The 27,511-nt window shown below is 34.5% G+C and overlaps 1 protein-coding gene across 4 annotated transcripts in view; it reads left to right on the forward strand.

The window, feature by feature from the left end:
- Positions 1–27,511, forward strand: part of SLC12A6 (solute carrier family 12 member 6) — a 104,209-nt gene that overhangs the window by 34,801 nt on the left and 41,897 nt on the right. For 2 of the 4 annotated variants that reach the window (XM_051976980.1, XM_051976983.1), the window contains exon 2: positions 26,134–26,178. The exons of the other annotated variants lie outside the window; for them this stretch is intronic. In XM_051976980.1, coding sequence (XP_051832940.1) covers positions 26,134–26,178 — 45 coding nt within the window. The remainder of the gene's footprint in view (positions 1–26,133; positions 26,179–27,511) is intronic. 4 annotated transcript variants of the gene reach the window in all.

Below are 27,511 nucleotides of genomic sequence, written 5' to 3' on the forward strand. Positions count from 1 at the left end.
GGGAGCTTTGGCTACAAGCTGAATGGGGCTCGAAGGTGGAGTCCCAGGTTGGCTCCTCCCTGGGTTTCAGCTAGGATTAGAATTTGAATTGATTCAATGGGTTTGGGGACTGAGCTGACCCCCACCCAGCTAACAAAGATGAAACTGTTTGTCCTTGGTGTGGAGTCCTCTCACTGAGGCAGAGTTGAAGGAAGTTTTCTCCTTTAAGGATTTTTCAGTTTTGGGATTCCCTCTTCAAGCTGACATTATACAATATTCCACCCCCTTAATTCCCCTACCTCTATAATGAAGGAAAGTGAATTTTTTTTTTTCCCTTTCTCTTTTGCTCTTTCTTGCCTTTTCTTTTTCTCTCTTCCTCTTTCCCCTTCTTCAGTAGTGGTGGTATACCCCATTCCACCCACTCATCCCCTTCAGGAGCTACAGCTCCGAACTCCAGAATTCAGAAAAGCTATAGGCCTTAGCTTTTCCTGCAGCAAGGATTATTAGCTTGCCCTGCACCACAGGAGATATAGTTTCTCAAATCTTCTCCAAGTCTAGCATGTTAGATTTCTTTGTTTTGTAGGGAAGAGGGTTTAAAATGAATGGGTCAATGAAAAAGGAGTCAGTAACTTGAACAGAAAAAAACAAGCATTTTATAAGGAAAAACTATGTATCAGGAATTGTGCTGAGCTCTGGGAATACCAAAGCAAATGTGAAACAGAAAATGAACCAACAACATTTACAATAAAACAGACTTTCTGAACTTAATGTAACCATTACTTGAGTTTATCAGCTTCATTCTAAGATAATATTGAATAATGGTTCATTTTTTTAAATCCTTTTCATGAAGTTCTGAAAATTGAAGATTTATCTAAATTAAAAAGTATCTTAGTTTAGTATTAGAATAATAATAATAAGTAGCATTTATATAGAGTGTTTGAAAGTTCACAAACCACTTTACATGCTATTCCATTTAATCCTCATAACATGGGGGTAAGTGCTATTATTATCCCATTTTATCAGTGAATAAAAGGATTGAGAGGTTAGGGGACTTGCCCAGGCTTACACAGATAGGTAAATTTCTGAGACAGGATTTGAATTCAGATCTAATACCACATAGACTTCATCTCTTTAATATGCTGAGGAAGAAATTTAAAATAAGAAGATTCCAGCAATGTTCAAAAGCTTTGCTAGTGTATTGCAGAAAGAACTTACTTTCACAATCCCAAAATGTATTTCTACACCAACCTCCCCCAAATAGTCTTCTGAAATAGTAAACTACTTTTCTACTACTGAGTTTTAACCATGCTGCCTATTTTATAAACCAATGGGATTTTAGTAGCAGTGTTATTACATTTCTGAATGTAAATCTTTTGACCTAAGAGATTTGTAACAATGTGAATTGAATAATCAAAAAACATTCTTTTGTTTTAATAAGGCTTTTTATTTGGCTTTATTCTGTACTTGTAAATAAAAATGCACTTAATTTTTTGAATTTTATTTGGATCATTTGAGAAAAAATGTTTGTATAATGTATGATTCATATGCAACAATTGCTGTATATAATTTAAAATTTTTCAATAATATTTTAAAGGCTGCTTAGCAACATGAATGCAGTTTTTATTAATGATATTTTAAAAATCCATTTCTTGGGGCACGTAGGTGGCTCAGTGGATAGAGCACCAGCTCTGAAGTCAGAAGGACTTGAGTTCAAATTTGATCTCAGACACTTAATACTTCCTGGCTGTATGACCTTGGGCAAGAAACTTAATCTCACTTGCCTCTGCAAAAAAAAAAAAAAAAATCCATTTCTTTTTTATTTGATGAAGGATGATGTCCTTCGAAAAATTCAAAGGATAATTGTAGTTTTTTAAACTACATTTTTCTAGGTTGTTTTTTCCTCCTGAGCCTTCATATTTCTACGTGACTCAGGACTTCTTCATTTGTTTGACTTGCAGTTTTGCCTTGCCACAGCCAGACAATGCCACTTATCCTCTATCATTAACTTCTTAGTTTCCACACCAAGTCTACAGTTTGAAGCTTTTTCTTTTTTCAAGCTCACTGATCTTTCATTTTCTCAAAGATTTGGAACACTATATATACTGGTTATATACTATCTACACCTGGACATATTCTCATATTCTGCTTTTTTCTTATTTTTCCCATTTTTTGAGCAGAGATGTCCTACTCAAAAACTAATTTTTTCATCTTGATCCTCTTCTGCCTTAAAAACCTTGATTCCAGAATTCCTTTCCTTTATTTAGGAGGAGGGATGACTTTATTTCTGTCACTTTTTTCTTTACTGGCAGGCTCTTACCATCATCTTCACACACACTCTCAAAAAACGTTTTCATCCTCTTTACTGGAACTGTTCCTCCCCCTCCCCCCCAGGATCATTAATAGTCTCAGATACATTAGTTTGTGTTTTTGTTTATCTTTTCTCTTCAGTTTTAATTCTTGACTTTTAAACTTCATTGAACACTGATGGTCAACTCCTCTCCCATTATCATGAATTCTTTTTCTTCCCCAGTTTCTTTGACATGTTACTCTGCTTTTATCTTTTCCTCTTTATATTTCTATTTCTAACCAGTTATCCTTACAAGTTTTTCTTCCTATCACTTAATGGTGACTATCCCACCAGGTTCTGTCCTGTTCACTATTAATTTTATTCTTTTTTTTTTTTTTTTTTTTTTTTAAAGCTTGTCTCTTCTCTTAACTTTATGGATAACTCTTTTATTTTCATACCATCATTGTTCCAATTGATTACAAGGTATTTCCACTTGGATTAGTCAATGAACATTTATATATAAAAACATATATATAGAGAGAGAGTGCTAAGTGCTAGGAATACAAAGAAAAAGCAAAAGCAACACCAATTCTCCAGGAGTTTGCATCCTAATGGAGGTGGCAATGTATCCACAAATTAGAACTTCTTAGTATAGATGGGCTTGGCCTTTTTTGTACAATGTGATGATTCAGGTCAATTCCAATAGACTTGTGATGGAGAGAGCCATCTGCATGCAGAAAGAAGACTATGGGGACTAAATAGGGATCACAACATAGTAATTTTACCCTCTTTGTTGTTTGCTTGCTTTTTTTCCTTCCTCATTTTTTTTCTCTTTGATCTGATTTTTCTTGTGAAACATGATAAATGTAGAAATATGTTTAGAAAAATTGCACATGTTTAACCTATATTGAATTACTTGCTGTTTAAGGGAATGAGATGAAGGGAAGGGAAGGAGAACAATTTGGAAACAAGTTTTTGCAAGGGTGAATGTTGGAAAATTATCTTTGCATGTATTTTGAAAATAAAAAGCTATTTAAAAAAAGATATAGACTAGATGGGAGTTATTAACCTCAAAGAAAAGGCACTAGTATCTGGGTAACTGGGAGGTGACCTAGCAGAGTTGTAAATTTAGAAAGCTACAAATTCTCAGAAACAGCATTCCAAAAATCAGGAACTGATGCAAAGGCACAGAGACAGGAAATGTAAATTCATTTTTGAGCAGCAACAAGTTAAGCTTGACTGCAGAGCATATGAAGGGAAATAATGAAATAAAACAGAAAAGATAGGAAGGGGCCAGGTTGTGAAGAGCTTGAAATGTCAAAGAAGTTCGTTTGATCCTAGAGGGAGTAGGAAGCCATTGGGGTTTATTAAATAGTGAAGTGACATGGTCAAAGTTTAGGAAAATTATTTTGACAACCATAGTGCACAGAGTAGTAAAGATAACTTCATTTTACCGGTTAAGAAAATAAAACTCAGAAAAATTAAGGGACTTATCTATGCTAATAAAATGTCTAGTTAATAAAATGACCCAGTACCATATGAACTTTAAATGTTGAAAACTGTAAACGTTGTATTTCCTTGAAAGAACATCCTTTGTATTTCCCCTTTCTTTGCAATAATAGCAACATCAATTTCTTATGCTCCATTTTTCTTTCTAGGATTTTTTTCTAGGTCTGGATCTATGGATCCCAAGTACAAATTAGTACATATTTTTCCTTGTCTCCAATAGACTCCTGCAACAAACTGGTCTTGTCATCATTCTTTCCCTCCATGTCTAGGCCTCTTCCCCTTATACTACCTTACTTCTCTCTCAGTAAGAGAGGATCAGTACAGTTCTTTAAGAGGTCTTTTTAAAATCTTAACAATTAATTTCCAGCTTCCTCTGTAACAAGTTTCTAGGTGATAGTTGAAATATGAGCCTAAAAATCAAGCAATTTAAAAAAACTTGCTAGTCATCAACATTACTATATGAAAAAGAATATTTTGTAGTTCCATACATTTTCCTTCAGTGTGCTTCATATTTCTAATTGAAAATATTTTTCCTAAGTGGCGAATGTGTTCAGAAATTTGAAATTTTACATAGCTATCTATATTTGCCAGTTTCTCAATCTCCACATTTAAATCTAAAAATACAACTTCAGTTTTCCTACTTGAAAAAGCATCACCCAAAATAAATGTTTTGTAACTGGAATAATACTGTCGATTTAACTTGAGATTGAATTCAAGATAAATTTTTTGTTTGATTTTTGGTTTTTAAGGTATGATATTTAAAAAATAACCCTGGTCATTTCAATGATAAACAGATGTTGGTTAAAGGTAAGCAGGGAACTATCATACTAAAGAAGATGAAGCCCATTATTAGTATTGCTTTTATATTAGAGAATTTAAAAGTTTGTCTAAATAGTATGTTTATTGTTACCATGAAATTGGTCTTTTTGCCAGCTGGTAGGAATTTTGAAAAGAAAAGATCACTTATATGGTAATACAACTCAGGAAATATGATTTTTAACTGTGAAAGAGACCTACTGACTTGAATAGTGGATACATAATACTTTAAGCTCCCTTATTTTCTTTTTGGATAGCAGTCAGCCTTTTACTCATCTATCTATTGGTGTTACTTGGGCAGGATTCATTAATCACTATACTTTGACCAGGTATTATTGACTATCAAGCAAGTAGAGAGTGGTTGAGGAGAAAGGTGAGAATAATAAGAAAGGTGAAGTTTATTAGAAAAGCTAGATGCTTTGGAATGTTGACTTTTTTTTTCTTTTTTTGTCTTAATATTTCCTAATTATGACTTTTCAGGGTACTATCCTATAATTTACATTAAAAATGCAATGCAATATGATGTGTTATTTTAGGGAGTCAGTGCATGTGAGAAAGACTGCTCTTCCTTCGGGGCAGCTAGGTGGCGCAGTGGATAAATCACGAGCTCTGAAGTCAGGAGAACCTGAGTTCAAATGTGATCTCAGACACAATACTTCCTAGCTGTGTGACCCTGGGAAAGTAACTGAACCCCAATTGCTTCAGCAAAAAAAAAAAAAAAAAAGACTTCTCTTCCACCTCTAAATCTAAAGTTCTAAGTTTTATTTCCCATCAAAAACTTTTCTTAAAGCACTATCATTTTCTACAACTTCAGTTTTATGGCAAAATGCAGTATATTGGCAAGTAGTGATCATTTCCTTTAGGAATCTTATGTTTCATGCATTCAGGTTAAATTCATTTAACTTTAAAGCCTCATAATAATATTATTTGTTTTTGTCTGAAGTCTGAACTTTAAAAATTTGTATTATAAGAACTCTATCTTATGGAATCGAGTTACTAGTATAGAATTAACATTCTCTAAGATTTAGTAGCTAATGCTAAATTTTTCAAAAATGTCTCTAGCTAACCTCAGATGCAGTTACATTCTAAACTCTTGATTAATGGATCTTGCCTGCTTAATAGGCACCCACAAGTGAAATGATCAGTCAGTTTACTACTCATTTTACAGGGTAGTTCAGAAGAAGGAGTGCTGCTCAGGAGTCAGAGAACCTGGCTTCAAATCCTGTTTTTATGTGTACTCCCAAAGGCAAATCACTTGGCCTCAGTTTCCATATCTGTAAAATAATGGAGTTGAACTAGATAACTTTTGAGGCTCCTTCTAGCTCTGTATCTATGGATCCTAAATACACTACTATTAATAGTTATTATCGATAGAGAATTAGAAGAATTGCCTTTTTTGCCCTTTATGGTAACTATTTTTTAAAATGTATATTTAGATATTGCATTTTTTGAATTTCTCAGCATATTTCTCTTCTTAGAGCTAGCCTTTACCCAAAAATAAATAAATAATAATAAAAAAAAAAAGAGGGAAAAAACCTGAGTAATGCTAATCAACATGTCGAAAAAGTCTTGACATTATATTTGTGTGCCTTCTCATGGTCTAGCTTGGTCATTATAACTTAAGAAGACATAGAAAGGATAAATAGTCATCGACAAGCACTTCTTTTCACTTACCCATGGCAGTATTAAATTGATTGCAGTTTATCGAGGAAGAAGTTGGAACGGAAAGTAAGCTCCTGGATAGAATGGATAAGAAAAAGGCAGTCAGAGTAAAATGTGAAGTTGCTTAGGGTCAGCTAGATAATAGTGGGCCATCTTATTTGGTGAGATGGCATTCCTCCTCTCCTGGCAGGACAGCTTGGGCCTGTAGGCAGGGGCTCCAAAGCTCAGTTGATTTTCTCCACAGTCATGGTTTCTAGAGGTCAAATATCCACTACTACCATAGATTCTCAAGAACATGGCCAAAGTAAATGGTGACATTTGGTTGAGGCAGTCTTCATATAGTAGAATCACTTCATATAATTGTGCAATAACTAACTTGAGGTTTTGCCAGATTGAATTACATGTTTTATTATTACCCAATGAAGTGGCTTAATGGCAACTAAAGAGCATAATTTGAGTTTTTGTGAATTTACAATTTTCACTTGTCCTGATGCTAACATGAGATGAGCACAGATATTTTTATCTGAATCCAGATGCTGGGCCTGGAACAAACTAGTACATTCCAGTCTCCAGTTTAAAAAGTACTGAGTATTTCCTTAGCAACTTCACACTTAATTAAATGTGGAGTGGGAGGTAACATAACAGCTGTATTTAAAATCCTTGGTTATAAAATGTTTTCATTTAATAATGTGGTATAAAGTAGCTTAAAACACTTTCTTCTCATTATCACATCATTAACTAGGGCTTGGATAGTGGAATAAAACTGTCTAATCCCTTTTTAGATGTGGTTCACCTTGCAAAGTGACACTGAACTCATGTGATTGTGTTTTTTAAAGTTAATTTACCCAAGTGTCAACTTGATTTTTAGAGAATTCAGAATTAATTACACAGATGAAATTTATTTTTCTAGATTTTTATCCATTACCATAGTATCTACAGACACTAATGAAGTTATCATATTATCTTTGCATTTTTATTGTTGACCTTTTAGACTTTGTACTGTCTTGGCTAGTATTGTTTATTATAAACTAATCTAGGTCCATCATCATGGACTTTTAAAAAAAATTATATGTGTGTGTGTGTATATATATATATATATATATATATATATAGTATTAATTTAAAAAAAAATTGTTCCAAAATTTTCTTTTCCCTTCCTGTTCTTCATCCATTGAGAAGGCAAGAAATGTGATATGTTATACATATAAAACATAGCAAAATGGATTTTGAAGCAAAACTCCAATAGGTCACTGTAGAGCATAAAGCTAGAGCTGAAAAGGATTTTAGAATCCAGCTAGTGCAGATAAAGGCTTGATTGCCTCAACTTTCCAATCTATTGTCAGTTTATACACACATGGGCACTCATGCTAGCATGTGCACACACATGCCACTACCACCACTAATGTACCTTTTCCTTATTATCTGTGTTCATTATTCTCTTCCTCCCCTCTCTGGGCCTAGTTCTTAGGATCACAGCACCTACAGCTGGTCTTTATCATTCTATTTGGTCATTCTATCAATTCTGCTCTGTCCTTTCTTTTTTCTCTTTGAAATAATTCTGTAGTTAATCAGTTCAGTTAACTCTTTCCTCTGCCTTGAATTGCTGGATCTTTTCTTCCTATCAATCTTTCTTTCCCAGAAGCCAAACCTAGGTTTTTTCCCCATTATTTTCCTTCTCTGTTTCTATTTTAGCAGGCTGGTGAAACTGTTAGAAACAAAACTAGTCATTCACTGTATACATATACTGTAAATTTGTGTTAGCTAATCTCAGGTGAACTTTCATTTTACCTTCTGTTGCATTCTGTTCTAGACCTTCTCTTCTGAAATCAAGTAATTTATATCACTCTTCAACTCCCTTCCAGTCAAGGACCTTGCCTGATATTTTACAAAGAAAACAGACCAGCTCTTAAGGGATAGGGGACAACAGTTTCAGAAATTAAAGTGATGTAAAAAGAAAAAAAAAACTTTAAAATTTAAAACTTTGAGGAAAATAAGAGTACATCCAGTGAGAATTGCCTCTTTTATTCAATTCTACAGTTCAAGTCTTTACATCTCTGCATTTGCATCAGTCTCTGACAAATGGTAATCCTTCCCCTTTGCAAATGCCTACTCTTTTCCCTGGGATCAATCTTCCATAACCTGTTCCATCTGTGGGCGGTTATAGCCCAGGGTTCCAACCACATATCTCACTGCTCTCTATACATTCTCTCAAAGACTTATTCAGCTTACATGGGTTCACTTAATTCACATCAGATGACATTTTATAGAGCTCCAATTACATGTCATCACCTGCATGTTGGACTTCTCCAGCTGGATGTCCCACGGGTATCCTAAAGTCAATATCTCTTAAACAGAACTCATCTGTCTACATCAATTCTGCACTCCTCTAATTTTCCTATTCAATGAAGGGACACCACCATCTTTCTAATCACCTAGGTTCTAATACTGGATTCATCCTAAACTCTTACATATTTCTCATTTCTTTAGCTACTAAGTCTTGTCATCTCCATCTCTAAACACATGCTTCTCTCTACTCATACAGTGAGATTACAGAGTAGCTTACTAAAGGTCCTGATAACCTTTCTCCTAGACTGTTGCAGCAGCATCCTTGCTATTTTCCTTTGTTTATAGCATCTTCTCTTCCCAACCTTCTTCCATATATCCAATTGATAAATTGACATTCCTAAAGCACAGGTGTAAATATTCTCTTCTTTAGTTTCTTACTTTCCTCAGAGATAAGAAAAAACTCCTTTGATATTTAAAGTGTATCAGTCTTCTTCCAACTTATCTTTCTAGATTGATTTCACGTTACTCCCCTTCATACACTAAATTCCAGCTAAACTGGTTTACTTCCTTTCCCCCATAAATGGCAATCTATCTCCTGTCCCTCTGCCCTTGCAAGCTGTCTCCCATACCTGGAACATTTACTTTCAACTCTTGTCACTAAGATTTCCTGGTTATCATCAAAATGCAACTCATATTGCTACTTATGTATGAGAACTTTCCTGATCCTTTCAAGTTATTATTCCCCCTCTAGCCTCTGGAAATTACTACTTAGTGTCTTTTTTGTTGATGTTGTTGTCCAGACCCATACATTCATCAGTTTTAGGGAATTTGTTCTATGAAAACTTCCTCTAGCAATCAAAACATCAATAAGTCTGAAGTTTATAGCCTTAGCCTTTCTTAGAGCTCTGAGAAATTGTGACTTGGTTGGTCCCAAAACTAGTATCAGAACATGGATCGAGCAAGGCCAGCCCTCCTCTACTATTTGACACTACCTCTCTATCTACAAACATACACACTATAGAAGTAATGTGGGTATATTGTCAACAGTCTCTAATAGGACACTCCATTCCCTCAGAAACCTCAGGTAAAATGAAAGCTCATTGAGGGGAATCACAATCATATTCTTCCCTCTCTTTTCATTCCCTACCCAGGAAAACTAATTTCTTTCCACTGAAATTATTTAATATCTGAACAGGGCTTCCTTGTCCTCCATTCTCTCCTCTTCAAACCATTATTTACCTAGCTGCCAAAATAATTTTTCTAGACAAAGGTCATTTCTTTGCAAAAACAAAAACAAAAATCCTCCAATGGCTCTTTATTAATGAAGGGATAAAATATAGACTTCTATTTAGGGCTCTCCCTGCCCCTTCAAAAACTACATTGCTGCCCAAGAGGGCTACTAAGCTATTTCCTGGTTTCTGTAAACCTCCCTGCCTTCATGTAGATGACCCTCTATGCCATTTCTTCCACATCTGACTTCTCTTTCAAGGGTAATCTCATTTTATAAGCCTTGATCTAATTGTTCACTATTATTAATATGTATCAAAATGAAACATATCCTTGTGTCCACATTATCTTAATGTTATATGAATATAGCAATTGTTCTAAATTTCTCTGTATAGTAAAATTCCAGCTTTAAGCACAAAACTCAGGACTCATCCTTGTTACTGGGATGGGTTTTGGAGGAGCAAATTAAGGAATACTATAATTGCATTTGAATAAATTTTCACTTCTATGGAGTAGATAGTTAATTGTCTTTATGAAGATGAAAAAATGTGTAAGAAGAGTAAAATGGAGGGAGAATGAAAAAATAAACAGATTGTGGTCAGACAGAAATTTCAGACTTGTCAGTCACAGAGATAGCACTGTTATGAATAGTAATGAAATGGACAGTATGATCTTCATGTATGAAGCCAAAATAGAGTAAAGGTGCTAACAACAGGAATGGAAGAGATTGAGGTACCATAAGGCTGAAGTGTTTAAATGGATACCAGTATATATAATAAAGTCCACAAGTAAAGTCGGGTGCTGAGGTAGAGAGTAAGATTGAATGAAGAAAAAAAATAGTTGACCCCGTACACCAGTAGATAAAAGCAACCAGAATCTGGAGAGGATAAAGAGGTTTACAGAGAGAAAGAAAAGAAGTAGTTGAGATGGGTCCTCTAAATTAGAGCAGAGTTTCTTTAACTTTTTCCACTGGCAACCCAAGAAATTTTTACATGATTCCGGGACATAAGATATATAAAATAGGTATATAAATCAAACATTTATTGATAATCATAATTCTGCAACTCCCACATTTAGTTTCAAGACCCATTATGGGATTAGGGTCCTGGGGGAAAGAGGGGTGTAGAAAAGGGAGCAGTCAGCGAAACAAGGTCTTGGATTGGTTAGCGGTAGAGGAGAAGCTGATATCTAGAAGTCCTAGAAAGAGGCTTAAGATAAAGGGCAATTTGTTAAGAATAGAGAGGCATCTAAGTGGTTCAGTGGTTAAAGCACTAGCCCCAAAGTCCTGAGTTCAAATGTGACCTCAGGCACTTAACTCTTCCTTAGCTGTGACTTAACCCCAATTGCCTTGCAAAAAACCAATAGCATGGAGGCCCAGAGGGAAGAACAGAGTAAGTGCCTGTATTTGAGTTCCTGGGGTGCTAGAAATAGAGAATTTAGAGATTAATTCTCTTTGGGCTTTGTTGAATTTGTAATACTATTAGGAAATACAAGTGCAGATACCTCCTTATCTTTTAGTCTAACCCCAAAAGATTTCATGTTATCTAGGTAAAAGGAGATGTTGAGTTTTAAAAAGCAATAGAAAACAAGATGATAATTAGACAGTCCTATATTATAGTAGGCTCTCTGAAAACCTCACAATTCTAATTTTTATTTGTTTCATTTACTTATTGAGCAGTTATTAAAATTGAAATTTCAGTTGTAGACAAATGTCTCATTTATAGAAAGGTTTTCAAGTGCTGTTTACAACAATTTTAATAGTACAGTGTGAACATAGTTTAAAATAGTTCAGAACATACTTATATAAAACAGCCCTTGGAGGAAGCTGATTTAAAAAAAACTAAGATGAGAGTCTTTATCATGCTTAGAAGCATAGAGTCATAAGGTTTTAGCCTTGTAAAAAAAATTAATGGATATCAAAATGCCATAGGATTTATTAGTCATACAATAATAGACTTGGAGCTGGAAAGGGATCTCTGATCATCTCATTCAATCCCACTACCTCATTTACAGTTGAGGAAAAAGAAATCCAGAGAGACCCAGTGATTTGCCCCATTGTCAAAAAAGTAACCAGGCTGGGATTTGAATCCAAATCCTTTGATTGAACTGTCAGATTAAATTCTTGCTTATCTCATTCTCCTTAGTTTTTAGCCTAAAATTATGGTAATCAAGTCATAGTATATTTTGCTCTTTTTTTTTTTCCTGCAGACTTAAGTAATTTTTGGTAAGAATATAATGATTTTAACTTTAGTCCAAAGAAACATTGCATATGAAGGTGGAAAATATAGGTTCACATCCCACTTCTGATAATTACCAATTTTATGACCTTTGACAACAATCACTCAACAGCATTGAATCTATTTCCTTATCTTTAAAATAGGTTAATAAATATTGTTTGTCTCACAAGGTTATAAGAAAAATATTTTATAAATTATATATTATAAACCATTTCCTAAAACAATCAACAAATTATGGAACTATGAAAATTCCTATTGTTATTGTCTTTCTTATTTGTAATTAATTTCAATGTCTCAAATTTTTAAAAAGTATTTTTTAATGTTTTTCAAGCCTGATCTGAGGTAAAAATAATTTGCAAAGTGTCCCTTTCCTCCATGCTGTGTAAACACATAACACCTTCATTCCGCCTTGACTTTTTAGAAACTGAGAATTTGAAGCCACCAAAACTTTTGCCAGACTTATTTGGTTACATGTATTGTCAAGGGAATAGAGGCATTCTGAAGAAACATAAGGGGAATAATGGTTTACTTCTGCAGAGTTTTAATAAAATTAGATTTGTGATAAGCATTGTAAAAAGCACTCTGGTTATCACGTTTCCAAGAGTATCCATGTAATAGATTAGACAAAGTATGCACAAATACTTTAAAAAGTAAAGTGTACAATTTTGTATGTGATAAGGTTGCCTATGATTCCTTAGCTACCATTTTCTTGAGTCAAGTCACAGGGCCAAAGGGAAGATTGCCCAGATAAATTAGTTTGAGTCATCTTTCTTACATGTGTGGGCAATATTCCTTGCTAATTCAGGCACACCTCTTTTCATTCTCAGTCATCTTTTATTTTTCCTCACGTGGCTTGTTGAGGCAACTTTGGATAGCAATGATGTTATCCTGGTTTTCCTTTCTATTGTTTTTTTTTTTTTTTTTTGTCTCCCTATTGCTTCTATTTCTTTCTCTTATTTCCACTTTGTTTCTCCCAAGCACATGGCTAGCTGACTAAAAACTCTTAATGTAAATATCCAATATTTCATTTATTTTTATACTAAGCTTCCATGAGTTATATATAAATCTACTTGATAAGTTGTTTAATTTGTTACAATTCAAAATACTTGGTTTTGATGACATGACATAAATGGAGGAAGGACATTGAGAGACTTTTGGAGGGCCTGTTTTTTTTTTTTTTGCTGTTGTTGTTGTTTTTTTATTGATGTGAATATATGAAAATAGTGTTCAAGTTGCTTTCTCTCCTATCAGGTAAGAGTTAATTTTCTTGAGGTGTGGATGTTTTGATCTAGAAATATGCCCAAGACACTGGAAAAGTAGACTAAAAGTTTAGAAAATAATTTGTACTTTGGCAAGAATGTTAAAAGTTCAAAAAGGATGAGTAACTCCCCAAAACAAAAGTCTAATATTCTGCCGTCAAATTATCCCAAGGAGAACGTAGTTATACAGAAAAGGGTAGATTCTATAAAGTGTAAATCATTGTCCATTGTGCTTGATCCTTATCAAAATTATGGAATAAATGGTAATTAAGCAAATGGTATATGACACCTTAGAAAGGGATATGGTGAACACTGAGATTTGCCAAACTAACTTATTTCCACTCTTTGACAGTGTTATTTGACTGGTAGATCAGGAAAACACTGTAAATATGCAATCTTTATTTTACCAAGATATTTTGCTTAGTTTGTCATACTAGCTTTGTAGAAAAGGTGTAGATATATTGTATGCCCAGTAATGAAATTAGGTGGATTTATAGATAACCATGCCTAAACATTGATTAATGGATTGATATTAACGTGGAGAAATGTCTCTAGAGCTTTGCCACAGAGTTTTTTAGCTTTCTTCTAGAAATTCAGCATTTTTTGTCATTAGCATAGAGGAATATTTTAAAGGGTATACTTGTCAGATATATGGTTTCCCAACACGAAGTTGGGAAGAGGTAAGAGATAAAATGAATATTAGAAAGGTACAAAAATCATCTCAATAAACTAGAAGGATGTGCCAAATCTAATAAGTTAAAATGTGAATGGAATGAATGTAAAGTCTTGGATTTGGATCAAAAGGAATCAGTGGCAGAAACTATAAAAAATAGAAGTGACAAGGCTTACCAGTTCATCTGAGCAAAAACTTAAAAGCTTTAATTGACTTGTCACTATGAGACAACAATATGATGTCTGTCTTTAAAACCAGTGCTTTAAAATGAGTCCTTTTTTTCCCCTTTTACACTAGTTTTTTTTACAATTACTAAACAACTTCTAACAGTACAGATCAGAAACTTTTAGAGTCACCCTGGAGAAAAATACCATTTGGTGAGTGTGGAAAGAATTTCCCTACTTAACAAAACCAGTCCAAATCCAGAGTGCTACGCACTGGGAATACACGCCTGCAAACACTTGTCTTTGTATCTGTATTTGTCTTTTTTTTTTTTTCTTCATCTGGGGACTTCATTTAGTGTTTAATCTATTAGAAAAGTAATGCCTCATGGTGGAATATCTATTGCAAATTAATGGTTTCTGCATTTCTAATTGTATGTGATATTTTAAGTACTGGTAGGATTCATGGAGGTATGAGCTCATAAGTTCCCTACCACTATACCTAAGCATAAGTAGACAAATGGTAGGTGATTCCTTGAATAAGTAAGTGAAAAAATGTTTAATATTAGAGAAATAGAGGAAAAAATATGATGAATCATGTATAATTAAGAATTGTGAGATTATAAAGTTGAGCTTATAGTCAATTACCATTTATTTATTTATTTTGGTGAGGCAATTGTGGTTAATTGACTTGTTGAGGGTCACACAACTAATAAGTATCTGAGGCTGAATTTGAACTCAGGTCCTCCTGACTTCAGGGCTGGTGCTCTATTCACTGTACCATCTAGCGGCCTCATCACAGGTAAATTAGTAGTAAGTTTTTTTTACTTCCTAAGGAACATTACATTATTCTTCTGCCAACTGTATTCACTAAGAAATCTTTACAATTGTATACAAGAGCTAAAAAACATTAAAGAGATCTCCCAATTTCTTTTTTTTCCGTATACTTTTCACCCATAGAATGAAGCAGAGGAGAAAAAAGGAAGGAAGAGAACCAGGTGAAATAAGAGATTAGGTAGAATAGTTAACTTTGTTTTTCTTATATTTTCTCATCTAGATTTATTCAGCTCATGTTGGTTGACTTTAGTCAACTTTGAGTGAACTTCCCCCCCAAAAAAACAAAACAAAGCAAAACAGTATCACTTGCCAGCTGCCTGCTATACATCATTATGTTGATATGCCACTGACACCTCAAAATAAGCATTTCTAAAACTGAGTTCAATTTTGTAAAAGTGACCCTCTTAATTTCAGTCTTTTTGATGGTTTTTCAGTAGTTTGGGCACAGCTTAGAAGGAGATAGAGTGTCCCATAGATCTCTACTTGATTCTGTACTTTTGATATCTGATAATGATAAAAATAAAGTCTTGTATTTGTATTTAGAAAATCATCTTCCAGAAAAAAAGGTAACTTTTGCTTTGATTTTTCTTGTACAACTATGGAATATGGAAATATGCTTAAAAGGATTATACATATTTAACCTATATCAGTGCTTGCTGTAGAACACAAATTTTTATAAAAATGAAAGTTGAAAACAATCTTTGCATGTTTTTTAAAAAATACATTTTATTGAAAAGAAAGAAGTATAAGGTGAGGAATGCATAGTTAGAAGCAATTTATCTAGAGAAGATCTGGGAGTTGATATGATAGCCTAAAATCAAGGTAAGTTATTTTGGCTAAGAAAGGCATTGTGTCCAGGACTGGCAAGATGATAGTCCCATTATGCCCTTTTATGATTAGACTACATTTTGACTGTTGTATACACTTTGACACCACATTTTAGCAAAGAAATGATACCCTGGAGAAAGTATATCCTGGGGAAAGTAACCAAGGAGATAAAGAATCTTGAGTTTGTGACATGAATACTGGTTGAAGAAATTAGTAATGTTTAGCTGAGAGAAGAAAAAATTTGAGGCTTAGAGAATGAGGGGTAAGCATATGGTTGCTGCTTTCAGATGCACATATTTTTCGAGATTTTTATTAGCAGTTTTTTAACATAACCTTTATGTTCAAATATAGTCCTACCTCACCCCCTTTCTTCCAATCAGCAAGCCATCCTTTACAAAGAATAGCAAAGATGGGGAGGGAGCAGGTAGAGTTAGAAATATTAATCATCTTTCAAATATTTAAAGGGTTGAAATATGGAAAAGGCATTAGACTTGTTATGTCTCTTGGTCACCAGAAGGCAGGACTTTGAATAATGAACAGGCAATTATTTATAATGTAAGGAAAATTTTCCTTTTTTTTTTTAATAAAGCTTTTTATTTTCAAAACATGTGTATAGATAGTTTTCATCATTCACCCTTGCTGCAAAACCTTGTGTTATAAATTTTTTTTCTCTTTTCCTTCCCCTCGCCCACTCCTCTAGATGGCAAGTAATCCAATATATGTTAAACATATACAATTCTTCTATAGATATTTCCACAAATATCATACTACACAAGAAAAATCAGATCAAAAAGGGAAAAAACAAGAAAGAAAATAAAAAGTAAGCAAACAACACAAAGAGTGAGAATGCTATGTTGTGATCCATACTCAATTCCCACAGTCCTCTCTCTGGGTGTAGATCTTTGGAATTGGTCTGAATCATCTCATTGTTGAAAAGAGCCACATCCATCAGAATTGATCATTGTATGATCTTGCTGTTGCTATGTACAATGATCTCCTGGTCTGCTTGTTTCACTTAGCATCAGTTCATGTAAGTCTCTCCAGGCCTCTCTGAAATCATCCTGATGGTTGTTAAAGAAAAATTTCTTAACAATTATTTGTCTTTCAAAAAGGAATGAGCTGCTTTGGAGCTAGTAGGTTCCTCCCCACTGTCTTCAAACAAAGGTGAGGCGGCTGCTTGTGGGAAGTAAATGTTGTACAGGCTATTCTTGCTCAGTCTCAGGATAGTCTGAACTCCCTTTCAACTCCAATATATCTTTTTAAAGTTCTTTGGGAGGAGCAGCTAGATGGCGCAGTGGATAGAGCATCATCCCCCTGAAGACAGGAAAACCTGAGTTGCAAATCTTGCCTCAGATACTTCACACTTCCTATCCCTGTGATCCTGGGCAAGTCATTTAACCCCAATTGCCTCAGCAAAAAAATAAGTAAACAAAGTTCTTTGGGAGCAGAAACAGTGATAATTTTATCTATAGCTTCAGTATTTTGAATTATATAATATCTTGCACATAGCTGACATTTAACAAATATTTGTAGAAGTGAGTTCTATTTATTGAAAAGTCTTCATTCCACAGACACTAAGCACATTCTATGTAATTCACTGTTTGGTAGGGGGTAATAGTACAGGTTGAAAAGACAAACAGTACTATAAATCTGTAAGAAATTTCTTGATATAAAATCATATACTGTTATTTCATTTCTGCATCAATGTAGTCTACTCAGAATCTAGATCTGAAAAATATTATTTTTCCCCAGAATATTTTTCCAGTTACACATAAAAAATATTTTTAACATTTTTTAAAAATTTGAATTCAGAATTCTGTTCTCCTCTACTTCCATTGAGAAAGCAAGTAATTTTATATAGATTATACATGTACAATCACACAAAATAGATTTCCATATTAGTTGCATTATGAAAGAAAACACAGCCACCTCCTCCTCTCCAAAAAACATAAGAAAAATAAAATTTAGTCAAATCTGCTTTCAGATTCTATTAGTTCTTTCTTTGGAGAAATAACATTTCTCATCATGAGTTCTTAGGAATTGCTAAATCATTGACAGCTTATCGTTGTACAATATTGCTTGCTAGTAACAAGATTTTTAAGGAAAGAGAAGACCAAAGAAGAAGATGGGAGAGGCCTTATAGAAAATACCATTAGCTGTATCTTGATTATATAGAAAGCAAGTGGCTACGATTGTTCTGGGATAGAATGTGATATAATATTCTTCTTGGGAACAAATCTTCCACTTTTCCAAGCTAGAATATTTTTTTTACTGTGGGTTATTGATTTCAGTGACCACAAGATAATCTGGTAGATTTAGTGCCCTAGGGTGAACATTTGTTTAGGATTTGCTCTATGTGGATAGCTTTAATAGTCACTTATAGGTTATTTTTTGAGGGATGGTAGAAGACTTCCTCTGCCTAAACAGCTTACTCTGACCTACTGTTTCATCGATTTCCCCATATAGTTAGCCTGAAAAATATATGTCACTTCTTTGAATAAGACTATAGACTAAAATAATTTCAAAATGTGATACCTTCTCACTGTGGAATATTTCTCTGCCATTCTAGGACTTTACATCCATTGATAAATTTTTCCCTCTCTTCCCCCCATACTGCACTCCATTTGGAGAAAGAGCCCACATGGACCAGGTTTCATTTTCTTCCCAGGTTTCTTTTTTCTTTTTCTTTTTCTTTTTTTTTTTTTTCTCTTTTCTCTTTCTTTCTTTCTTTTTTTTTATTTTTTATTTTTTTGAGATTAATTTTTATTTTCTCAGGTTCTCCATAAAAAAAAAAAATCAACTTTTTTTTCGTTATACATACACATTCTTTTTTTTTTTTTTTTTTTTTCCATATTCCCTTATGAATTGTGTTGGGAGACAAAAATCAGAGCAAAAGGGAAAACTAGTAAGGAAAAAAAAAAGTGAATGTAACGAGTGTTGATTCACATTCATTCTTCATAGTTCTCTTTCTGGATACAGATGGTGTTTTCTATCCAAAGTTTATTGGGATTTCCTTGAATCACTGAACTGCTGAGAAGAACGAAGTCTTTCATAGTTGATCATCGCACAATTTTGATGCTACTATGTACAATGTATTCCTGATTATGCTTATTTCACTCAGCATCACCATGTAAATCTTTTCAGCCTTTCTAAAATAAGCTTGTTTATTTTTTATAGAATTTTTATATACCATAATTTATTCAGCCATTCCCCAATTGATGGGCACGTACTCATTTTCCAATTCTTTGCCACCACACAAAGAGCTGCTATGAACTTTTTTTGTATGTGTGGGTTCTTTTGTCTTTCCCAAATTTACTTCTAACTTTCTGAACTAGAACACCATGAATCCCCTTCATATTCTACCTTCTTTTGTCTCCCTTTTGTGTATTCTGTGTCTTCCCATTAGAATGTGAATTCCTTGCCGAGCCTCTGTTTTTCTTGTGTTTGGATCCCAGCACTTAGCGTAGTATTTTGACACAAAATAAGCACTTAATACATATATTTTGCCTTTTGTATATCATCTGGAAAAGAAAGAAAAACTGAAAATTTTCTCTATTCTTTCCTATTTAGCACATCTAAGAGATAGAAGTATATCAGTGTCTCTAAATGGAATAAAATTCAAGACTGAATTTTTTTTGGAGGAGTGAAGGAAGGATGGCATCTGGACTTAGAATTTCCTTGGTATAGGGAGCTCTATGGAAACAGCTTTCTTCAGTGCAGAACCTGTAATTTTTTTTTATTTAATCTGTCATTGAGTCTCATCTTAGAGACTATTTCCTTAATGCACTAAGGGTCATGTCTTTTTCCTGGTCACAGAGGAAGTATATTCCCAAGGCAGAAACTGAACCCAGGTGTTTCTGATTCCAAGACTGATCCTGCATTACACCAAGCTACCTCCAAGGCAGAGCTTCTTAGCTTTCCTGTGTCATGAAGTTCTTTGACAGTCTGATGAAGCCTATGGTTCCTTTCTGAATGATAACAACTATTGAAGTACCAGCTGCAGGAACACTAGCAGCCCAGAAAAAAACCTGGGGTCTAAACCCTGTATTATTTTTTTTATGTGACCTGCCCAGGGTCACACAGCTAGGAAGTGTTAAATGTCTCAGGTCACATTTCAACTCAGGTCCTCCTGACTTCAGGACTGGTGCTCTCTCCACTGTGCCACCTAGCTGCACACACCACCACCCCCACCCCCACCCCCCCCCCCCCCGTTGGAGTTCAAATATTGGAGTTCTTGTTCTTCTCAAAACACAGCTGGTTTAGCTTAGAGCCCTCCGAATATCTCCAAAGGTTCTGTCCTTCAGCCTCTGCCTCTGCTTTCTTCTGCCTCCAACCAGCACAGAGATGGAATGAATCTCTTGTCTCCTTCACTTGGGGCTCGGCTAGCTTTCTGGTGAGTCTTTCAGACCAGCTTGGTCTCAGTGGGGGAAGTGCAGGAGCCCAGCCACCAACTCCTCTCCAATGCAGCTGAACTTTCTTCTGCCACCAGCCAGCCAAGTGGAATATATTCTTCCTTGCCTCGGAGAGAGGGCTTCTGGTGTAATTCCGCTAAAATCTCGACTTGTAGCTTCTTCACTCTGAAAAACTTCTTTGACTGGCCCATTGAAGCTCTATTTATGCTCCTGCAAGAGAGGGATTGTGGGTTTTCTCCCATAGTGCTCTCTGGCCCAAAGAGCTTCAAGGGAGGTGTGAACTCATAAAGTTACAAAGTTTACTTTGTGAAACTCCCATACTTGTGAACTCCAATGAGTAAAGGTGTGAACACAAGCCTTGTATTAATTAGTTCTACTTAGTACCTTGTTTCAGGTTCTGCCCAAAACATCTTCTTGTAAGATTAGATCAACTCTAATTAGTTAGCAGTTTGTAAGGATTCCAACATCCCCTCTTCTCCCCTCCTATTTTCTTGAGAAAGTTCAACAGTATTTTTCATTGATACTAAGATTATCATAAATTAAAATCAACACACAAAAAAAGAGCAGGTGAAAAAGTCACTATCCTTCATCAGAATCTATCATCAGAAAGAATTGTCTGAGGCATTTTATACATGTTCTAAAACTAATTAGTTCAAATTACAAATGTGCCTTTGTAATGCCAAAGAAACTGAGGCAAGATAGAGATAAGAGAGTTTTTAATATTTTATTTGAATTTCTGAGACAGAGAGAGAGACTTTATGGGGGGGCAGATCAAAATCCATTTGTTCCCCATAGGGCTGAATTGGACTTTCATCTCAAAGAATTCAGCATCGAATGTGAGAGTCCAATGATTTTTATATGGCTCCAAAGATCAGGGGAGACAAAGGCAAGGGGTGGAGTTCAAACACTGATGAATGCAGGAATTTCCAGGCAGGAACCATCAATTCGGTTCTGACAAGTTGGCAGTAGGACCATAAATTCTAATGAATTGGGAGTGAAGGGAGTAGTCACTAGAAACAGAAAATCTGGAATAAGAGATATGTCAGATATCTCTAAGTAACTTATGGTCAAGGCTCCCAGTCCTAAATATCTCAGTCTTAATGGTCAGGAAGGGGGTTTGCAATCAGGGGGATTGAGGCAGAACAATTCAAGGAACTGAGCCAGAACAATTCAGGGAAACTTGAGGCAGAACAATAAAAGGAAACTGCAGCACAACACCTTTTTGAATGCATACAACAACAACAACAACAAAAAATGCACTTATAAAGGAAAGCCAATTATATCAAAATAGTTATAAATATGGTTTAAAAATAAGGCCAAATATCCCAGGTTAAGAACCACTGGGTTAGATGTTTCCATGAAATGCTGACTTTAACTATTAGGCCTATGTAAGGATACCTTGAGCAACTGTATAAGTCACTCCAATATGAGAATTTGTCCAATTAGAGAGACAAAAGAAACAAGCAGTTATAATCCTTTTTATACCCTGGTATTTGGCCTATAATATAGGCTCTTTGGAACTCTTAAGTCCTCATGTTTCCTTCCACTTCTTTGACTTTTGAGGAAATGGAAATGCCTCAATGCAAGAAACTAGAGATCAGGTGTCTAAGATTGGTGGTTTTATATATATATATATATTTTTAATATACTCAAAGAGGTCTGAGGTGAAATATATTTTCAGATGTATGCTGATGATGGATGTTCTTAACTCTGTCTTTATCAAAAGAATGCAAGATACATTTATGTAGAGACTGATTAGTAGCTTGTGCTATAAATTGTGAAGATACTGAGGAATGAGACTACACCACCACCACCACCACTACTACTACTACTACTACTACTACTACTACTATCACATTTTAGCAACTACAGTTGGACAATTAGTGATTGGAGGATACTGATGGTCTTGATTAGTCCTATTTTCTCCAGCAAGGTGTTTGTCTAGTGAAAACCCAAGGATCAGAAAAAAAGCCATTCCTCCATGAAAATTAAGAATTATGCAGAAATGCTGTCCGAGAAGTCCACAAGATTTGGTTGAGTTTGAGTCTCAACTGTAAACACATATATACTGGCTTGCTGACTGTAGTCTATTTATTTTATTTGAGTGCCCCAGGCTACTTCCAAGACTGAATTGCAGATTAGCTTTGAATCAAGCCCTTATTAGTCAGCCAGGATGAATTATTCTGAGCATACAAGGGGGTTGCATGTTTATCATATGAGATATTTTAAATTTTATTTTTCAGGGTAAACTTACCTGAGAATAGAAAAAACTGGAAATTATGTTCTCAGAGTCACCCATTCAGTTTTGTGTTATGCTTTTCTGGTTTTTATTTGCAACCACAATATTGATTGTGACTAATAGTGTCTATTATGACCCAAGAACAGCTTGATTTATGAAGGGTATGGGACAATAGGAATGTAATAATCACTTTGAGGATTATGTGGCTTTAAATATGGAATAATAAATGAGGAAGAATTTATAGTCGTTTTTAGTAATAATATACTTCCAATGTTGGACAAACCTGGTTATATCTGGGAATTACTTTAAAACTAAGCAGGAAAGAGTAAGATAAGCTAATTTAATAACATAATAACAGAAAGCTTTGGTATGTATCAAAACAGGGCTATTAGATATTAACTGCACAATTTGGCTTATAGTATATACACAGATTAATGCCTATCCCATTTAAACCCAGTGGCCAAATCTGAATTTTCCTAGGCATGTTTAGTTTCAGGGCACATTCAGACCAGAAAGAATGAATTTCCATATTTGTCCTTATTTTCAGCTCATTGTATTAATTATGATCAAATAATGGCATTTAGATTTTGGTAATATCAGTAATTATTGGATAAGTGTTTGCCTGCCATTGTTTAAGACTATTCCTTTTTTGGAGCATCTGCCTTGAAGTCAAGAGAACCTGACTTAACACTTAATATTTCCTAGTTGTGTGACACTGGGCAAGTCATTTAATCCCAATTGCCTCACTAAAAACAAAACAAAACAAATATAAAAAAGGACTATTCCTTTTTTTAATTGAAAAAGGTTATGATAGGGCAGCTAGGTGGTGCAGTGGATAGAGCATTCGCCCTAAAGTCAGGAGGACCTGAGTTCAAATCTGGCTTCAGACACTTAATACTTCCTAGCTGTGTGATCCTAGGCATGTCACTTAATCCCAATTGCCTCAGCCAAAAAAAAAAAAAAAAAGAAAAAGAAAAAGAAAAGAAAACATTATGATAATACACAGAGCAGGAAACACATGGTACCTACCACCTGCCAGCACCTACCTTGGTGTGCTGTTCTCAGAGCTGAAGTGAAAGGGAATCCAAGGTGCCAACATAATTTTTCTCATATTTCTTCCCTTCCTTTCTGCCAAAAAGCCTTTCCTTAAAACAAAGAATTTTGTAAAAGAAAAAATTCATTAAACCTGATAAACACCTTTAAAAAATTGACGTTATATGCATTTTTTTATATTTACAAATCTGACCTCTGCAAAGGAACAAAAGGGAGTATTCTTACTAATGGAAAGAACAAAAAACCAACAAAACTGAGTGCTGTGTAGTTATGAGCATCATTTAGGTTTGGCTTTGGAAAAGAGCTGAAAAAAATGTATCCTTGTCACATCTTGATAGAGATCAAGGATACAGATATCAAAGTCTGGTATACTAGTATATACTGATAGAAACAGGTAATAAATTGATTGATTTTGCTGAAATATGTCTTTTTTATCTTTTCTTACAAAGAGTGGCTCCCTAATTAAAAAGGATATATTTGGAATAGAAAGTGATAGGTCATGCAAATAAAATTGCCTTTTTAAAAAACCTTAAAAATGAGTCTGCATTTGTTTTTCTGTTTGTATTTTTATTTATATTCTCTGTGTTCTTTTGATACTCCTCAGTTCACTCTGCAATTTAAAGTCATTACTAGCAGTAGAAATATACATTAAAACATATTCATCAAGTTGTCAAAGATGACTAAATGAGAAATGGCAGTTATTGGAGTGCCAGTGAAAGTGAAGGCACACTACTAATACACTGTTGGTGTAATTGTAAATGTTGGGGACAGCCATTCTGAAAAACTATTTGGAATTGTATACAAGAAGCCTTTATTCTGTGCATTCCCTTTGATCCAGGGACCAACTAGTAGGCATATGCCACAAAGAGATGAAAGACAGGAGGGGACTAATAAGTAGAAAAATATTTATAGAAGGTTTTTATGATGCTTAAAAAAAAAAAAACACCTCAAAACAAAGTGGTTTCCACTTATTAGGGAATGGCTTAAAAAACTGTGATACAGTATTAGAATACTATTTCACTGCAAGAATGACTAAGGGATAGGATTTAAAGAAACCTAGGAAGATTTTTATGAACCAATATAGAATGAAATAAACAAAATCAAATGCAATGACCAATCATGACTTCAAAAGACATGATGATGAGACAAGGATCTCTAGGCAAAAAGTTAATGGATTATAATCCATCACATATGTGTTTATCAATATACAGGTATATAGAACAATAATTATAATAAATGGATATGATAGATATAGAATTGATGAGATTAGATTCAAGGTAGCCTCCTCTCGATTACTGGTCAGGGAACCAAATGATGAGATTAAATTCAGGGAACCAAAATGATGAGATTAAATTCAGGGAACCAAAATGATGATATTAGGGTTCCTGGTGGTCAGGGAGTTAAATGATGAGGTTAATGGCATGTTCGGGGTTCAGGGAACCTAACGAAGAGGTTTGGCTCCCTTAAATCCCCTTTAAGATTGGCACAAGGTAGGGAGTTGTGGGAACCCCCTTCTGGCAGAGGAGAGGTTCTTTGTAAAGGAATTTATGAACCTGAAAACCTAGATTGATAAGAGGTTTATTATTGGCATTGGGAAGTCAGCCTTTGTTATGCATGAATAGAAAGACTGAATTCCTTAGTGGCAAGGTCCCCACAGAGAGATATTGTTAGGGAAATAGGTGAGGGAGATAGAGAGGGTATCGCTGAAAGAATATTATTTCATCGGGCAGAGATTTCCTTGGCATGACATGGCATGGCATGGCAGTGGTATGTTAGGCCCTCTTCGAGAGTGAGTTTAAAATTGTCTCTTTTTATAATAGAAGCCTTAGCTACAAGCTGAATTTTTTGCTCTTGATGAGCCGCTGGGTTTTAGCTTGATCTGGAATTGAATAGAAAATCTTAGAATTGAATAGGTGTCTCTTCAATTCAATAGGGTTGGAATTCTCCAGCTTAAGACTCAACCAGCCCCTCCTAGATAATAGAATGAAGCTGTTTGTCCTGAGGCCAGAAGCCAGAATTCAAGGAGATTTTCTCCTTGAAGGAGTTTTAGAGAGGTTGGGGGCTCCCTTGTCAGAATGAGATACTTTCTCAGACAGGACTGATGTAAATTTGTCTTGTTTGACTATATATTATAAAATTAAGCTTTTATGGTTAGGGAAAGAGTTTGGAGAGTAGGAAATTAGCAATAGAGGTTTTTCATACACAATAGAACTTCATGTTTTCATATTCAGCTCTGTTTTTCTGTTTGTGGAAATGTCCATATTTGTTGATGTTTCTTAATTTAAAAAATTTGAGGGAGTAAAGCATTAAACATGGTTAGTTTTTGTCATCTGCTATTTGGCAAGATGTGAAGTGAAACAATGGAATTTTTAACTATACATTTCTGAAACATGTTTTCATATGTTCATTTATACTGTGAAATTCTTGGGAAAGCTCTTTTTTCATATCCTCCAACCTCTGGTGGAATGATCTAATCTTTTTTTTAATTGAAACTCATTTTTCTTTTTTTTTAACAGAGAAAAATTGTTACATTCAGACTTTTCATGACTTTGTTTTATTTTATTAATGTATTTGGGGGGAGGTTTTTAACATTTGCTCATTTCTTTTCTTTTTGTCATTCATTTTTCCTTTTTTTTTTTTTTTTTTTTTTTGATTGTTTGTTTTTCAGACCCAAGTCAGAACTCCATCACAGGGGAACACAGCCAGCTGCTAGGTACAGTATTGCTGAGAGGACCAACTTCTCTCTGTGGTCCTCTCTGAATATACTAACCTGGACATTTAAGATCTTGTGAATTGAGTTTCCTCACTAAAACTCTTTTTATTTCTTTCTTTCCTTTCTCATCATTTTCAACTTTTTTCCACCTTTCATAGCCATCATTTAATAAGGGCTTTTGGAGATTATCCTGAACCTTGATATGGCCCATTTTGCCCATATTTAGAAAACCAGTTTGTTAATGATCTTGATTGTGGGAATTAGAACCCTTTTGTTCCAGTATAATCTTTAAAGGAGTCTGTTGTTGGTTATACTAAATAGAAGGGGGAGAAGACAAATACTGCATGATATCTTGAACTTTGCAACTCCCTTACTATGTGACTATTTGGTGGGCATTTTGTTGTTATTGTTTTGGTTACTTATATTTTAATGTTTCATTATTTTAAGCAACTCTTTATATTTCCCATTCTCTTCCAAGCAGGATGTGCTGGTAAATTAATTGTCTCATCCTTCCTTTGTATTTTAAGAATAGTGTCTAAAATTAGGGAAATTTTGCAGGATTTTTGGATCTTCAGAGAAAGGTTGGTATAGGCACATAAAAAAAGTGTACAAAGTGGAGAAGATAGGGGATATATTCTTTATTTCTATTAAAAAATCTCAGAATTTGATGTAAAAAATAAAAGATACTAGTGCTTTATTCCCTTTTCATTTGGGGAACACATTGCTGAGTTATTGTATATGCTGTACAAATTGTTTTAAATATATTAATTATACATTAGTTATACATTATATTACATACATTAATTATACATTATATTAGAAATTATATAATAGAAATATATTAGAAAGTTGGCACTATCTCCCTTCCTAGCATTGAATTAAGAGTCAGAACACCTGAGTTTTAATCCTAGCTCTGTTTATTAGTCATTTAACTGTAGTCTCTTTTCCCCTCAGAACTTTGAATTGGGGGTAATGCTATCTTGCCCTTGCCTATCTCACAGGATGTTTTTAAGATCAAATGAAATAACAGATTCCAAGTATTTTGAAAAGTATAAAATTCTACATAGAAGTATAGTGGTATCCCTAGAGCAGTATTTTGCAAATGGCATTCTTTTTCAAAACTTTAATTTTGGAAATGGTTTTGATGGGGTTTTTAGTGGCAGTCAGAGTTGTGGGAATCCCTTTTTGGTTGGTGCAAGTCCTTCGTGAAAGAATTCACGAACCCGAAGAGTTTTAGGTGGCAAAAAGGGAAGTTTATTGTTGGATGAGAAGCCAGCTTTGCTAAAAAGACTGATTTCTCCAGTGGCAAAGTCCTGGCAGAGAAATAACAAAA

Source organism: Antechinus flavipes, chromosome 2, assembly GCF_016432865.1.
Source record: "Antechinus flavipes isolate AdamAnt ecotype Samford, QLD, Australia chromosome 2, AdamAnt_v2, whole genome shotgun sequence".
Taxonomy (NCBI): Eukaryota; Metazoa; Chordata; class Mammalia; order Dasyuromorphia; family Dasyuridae; genus Antechinus; species Antechinus flavipes.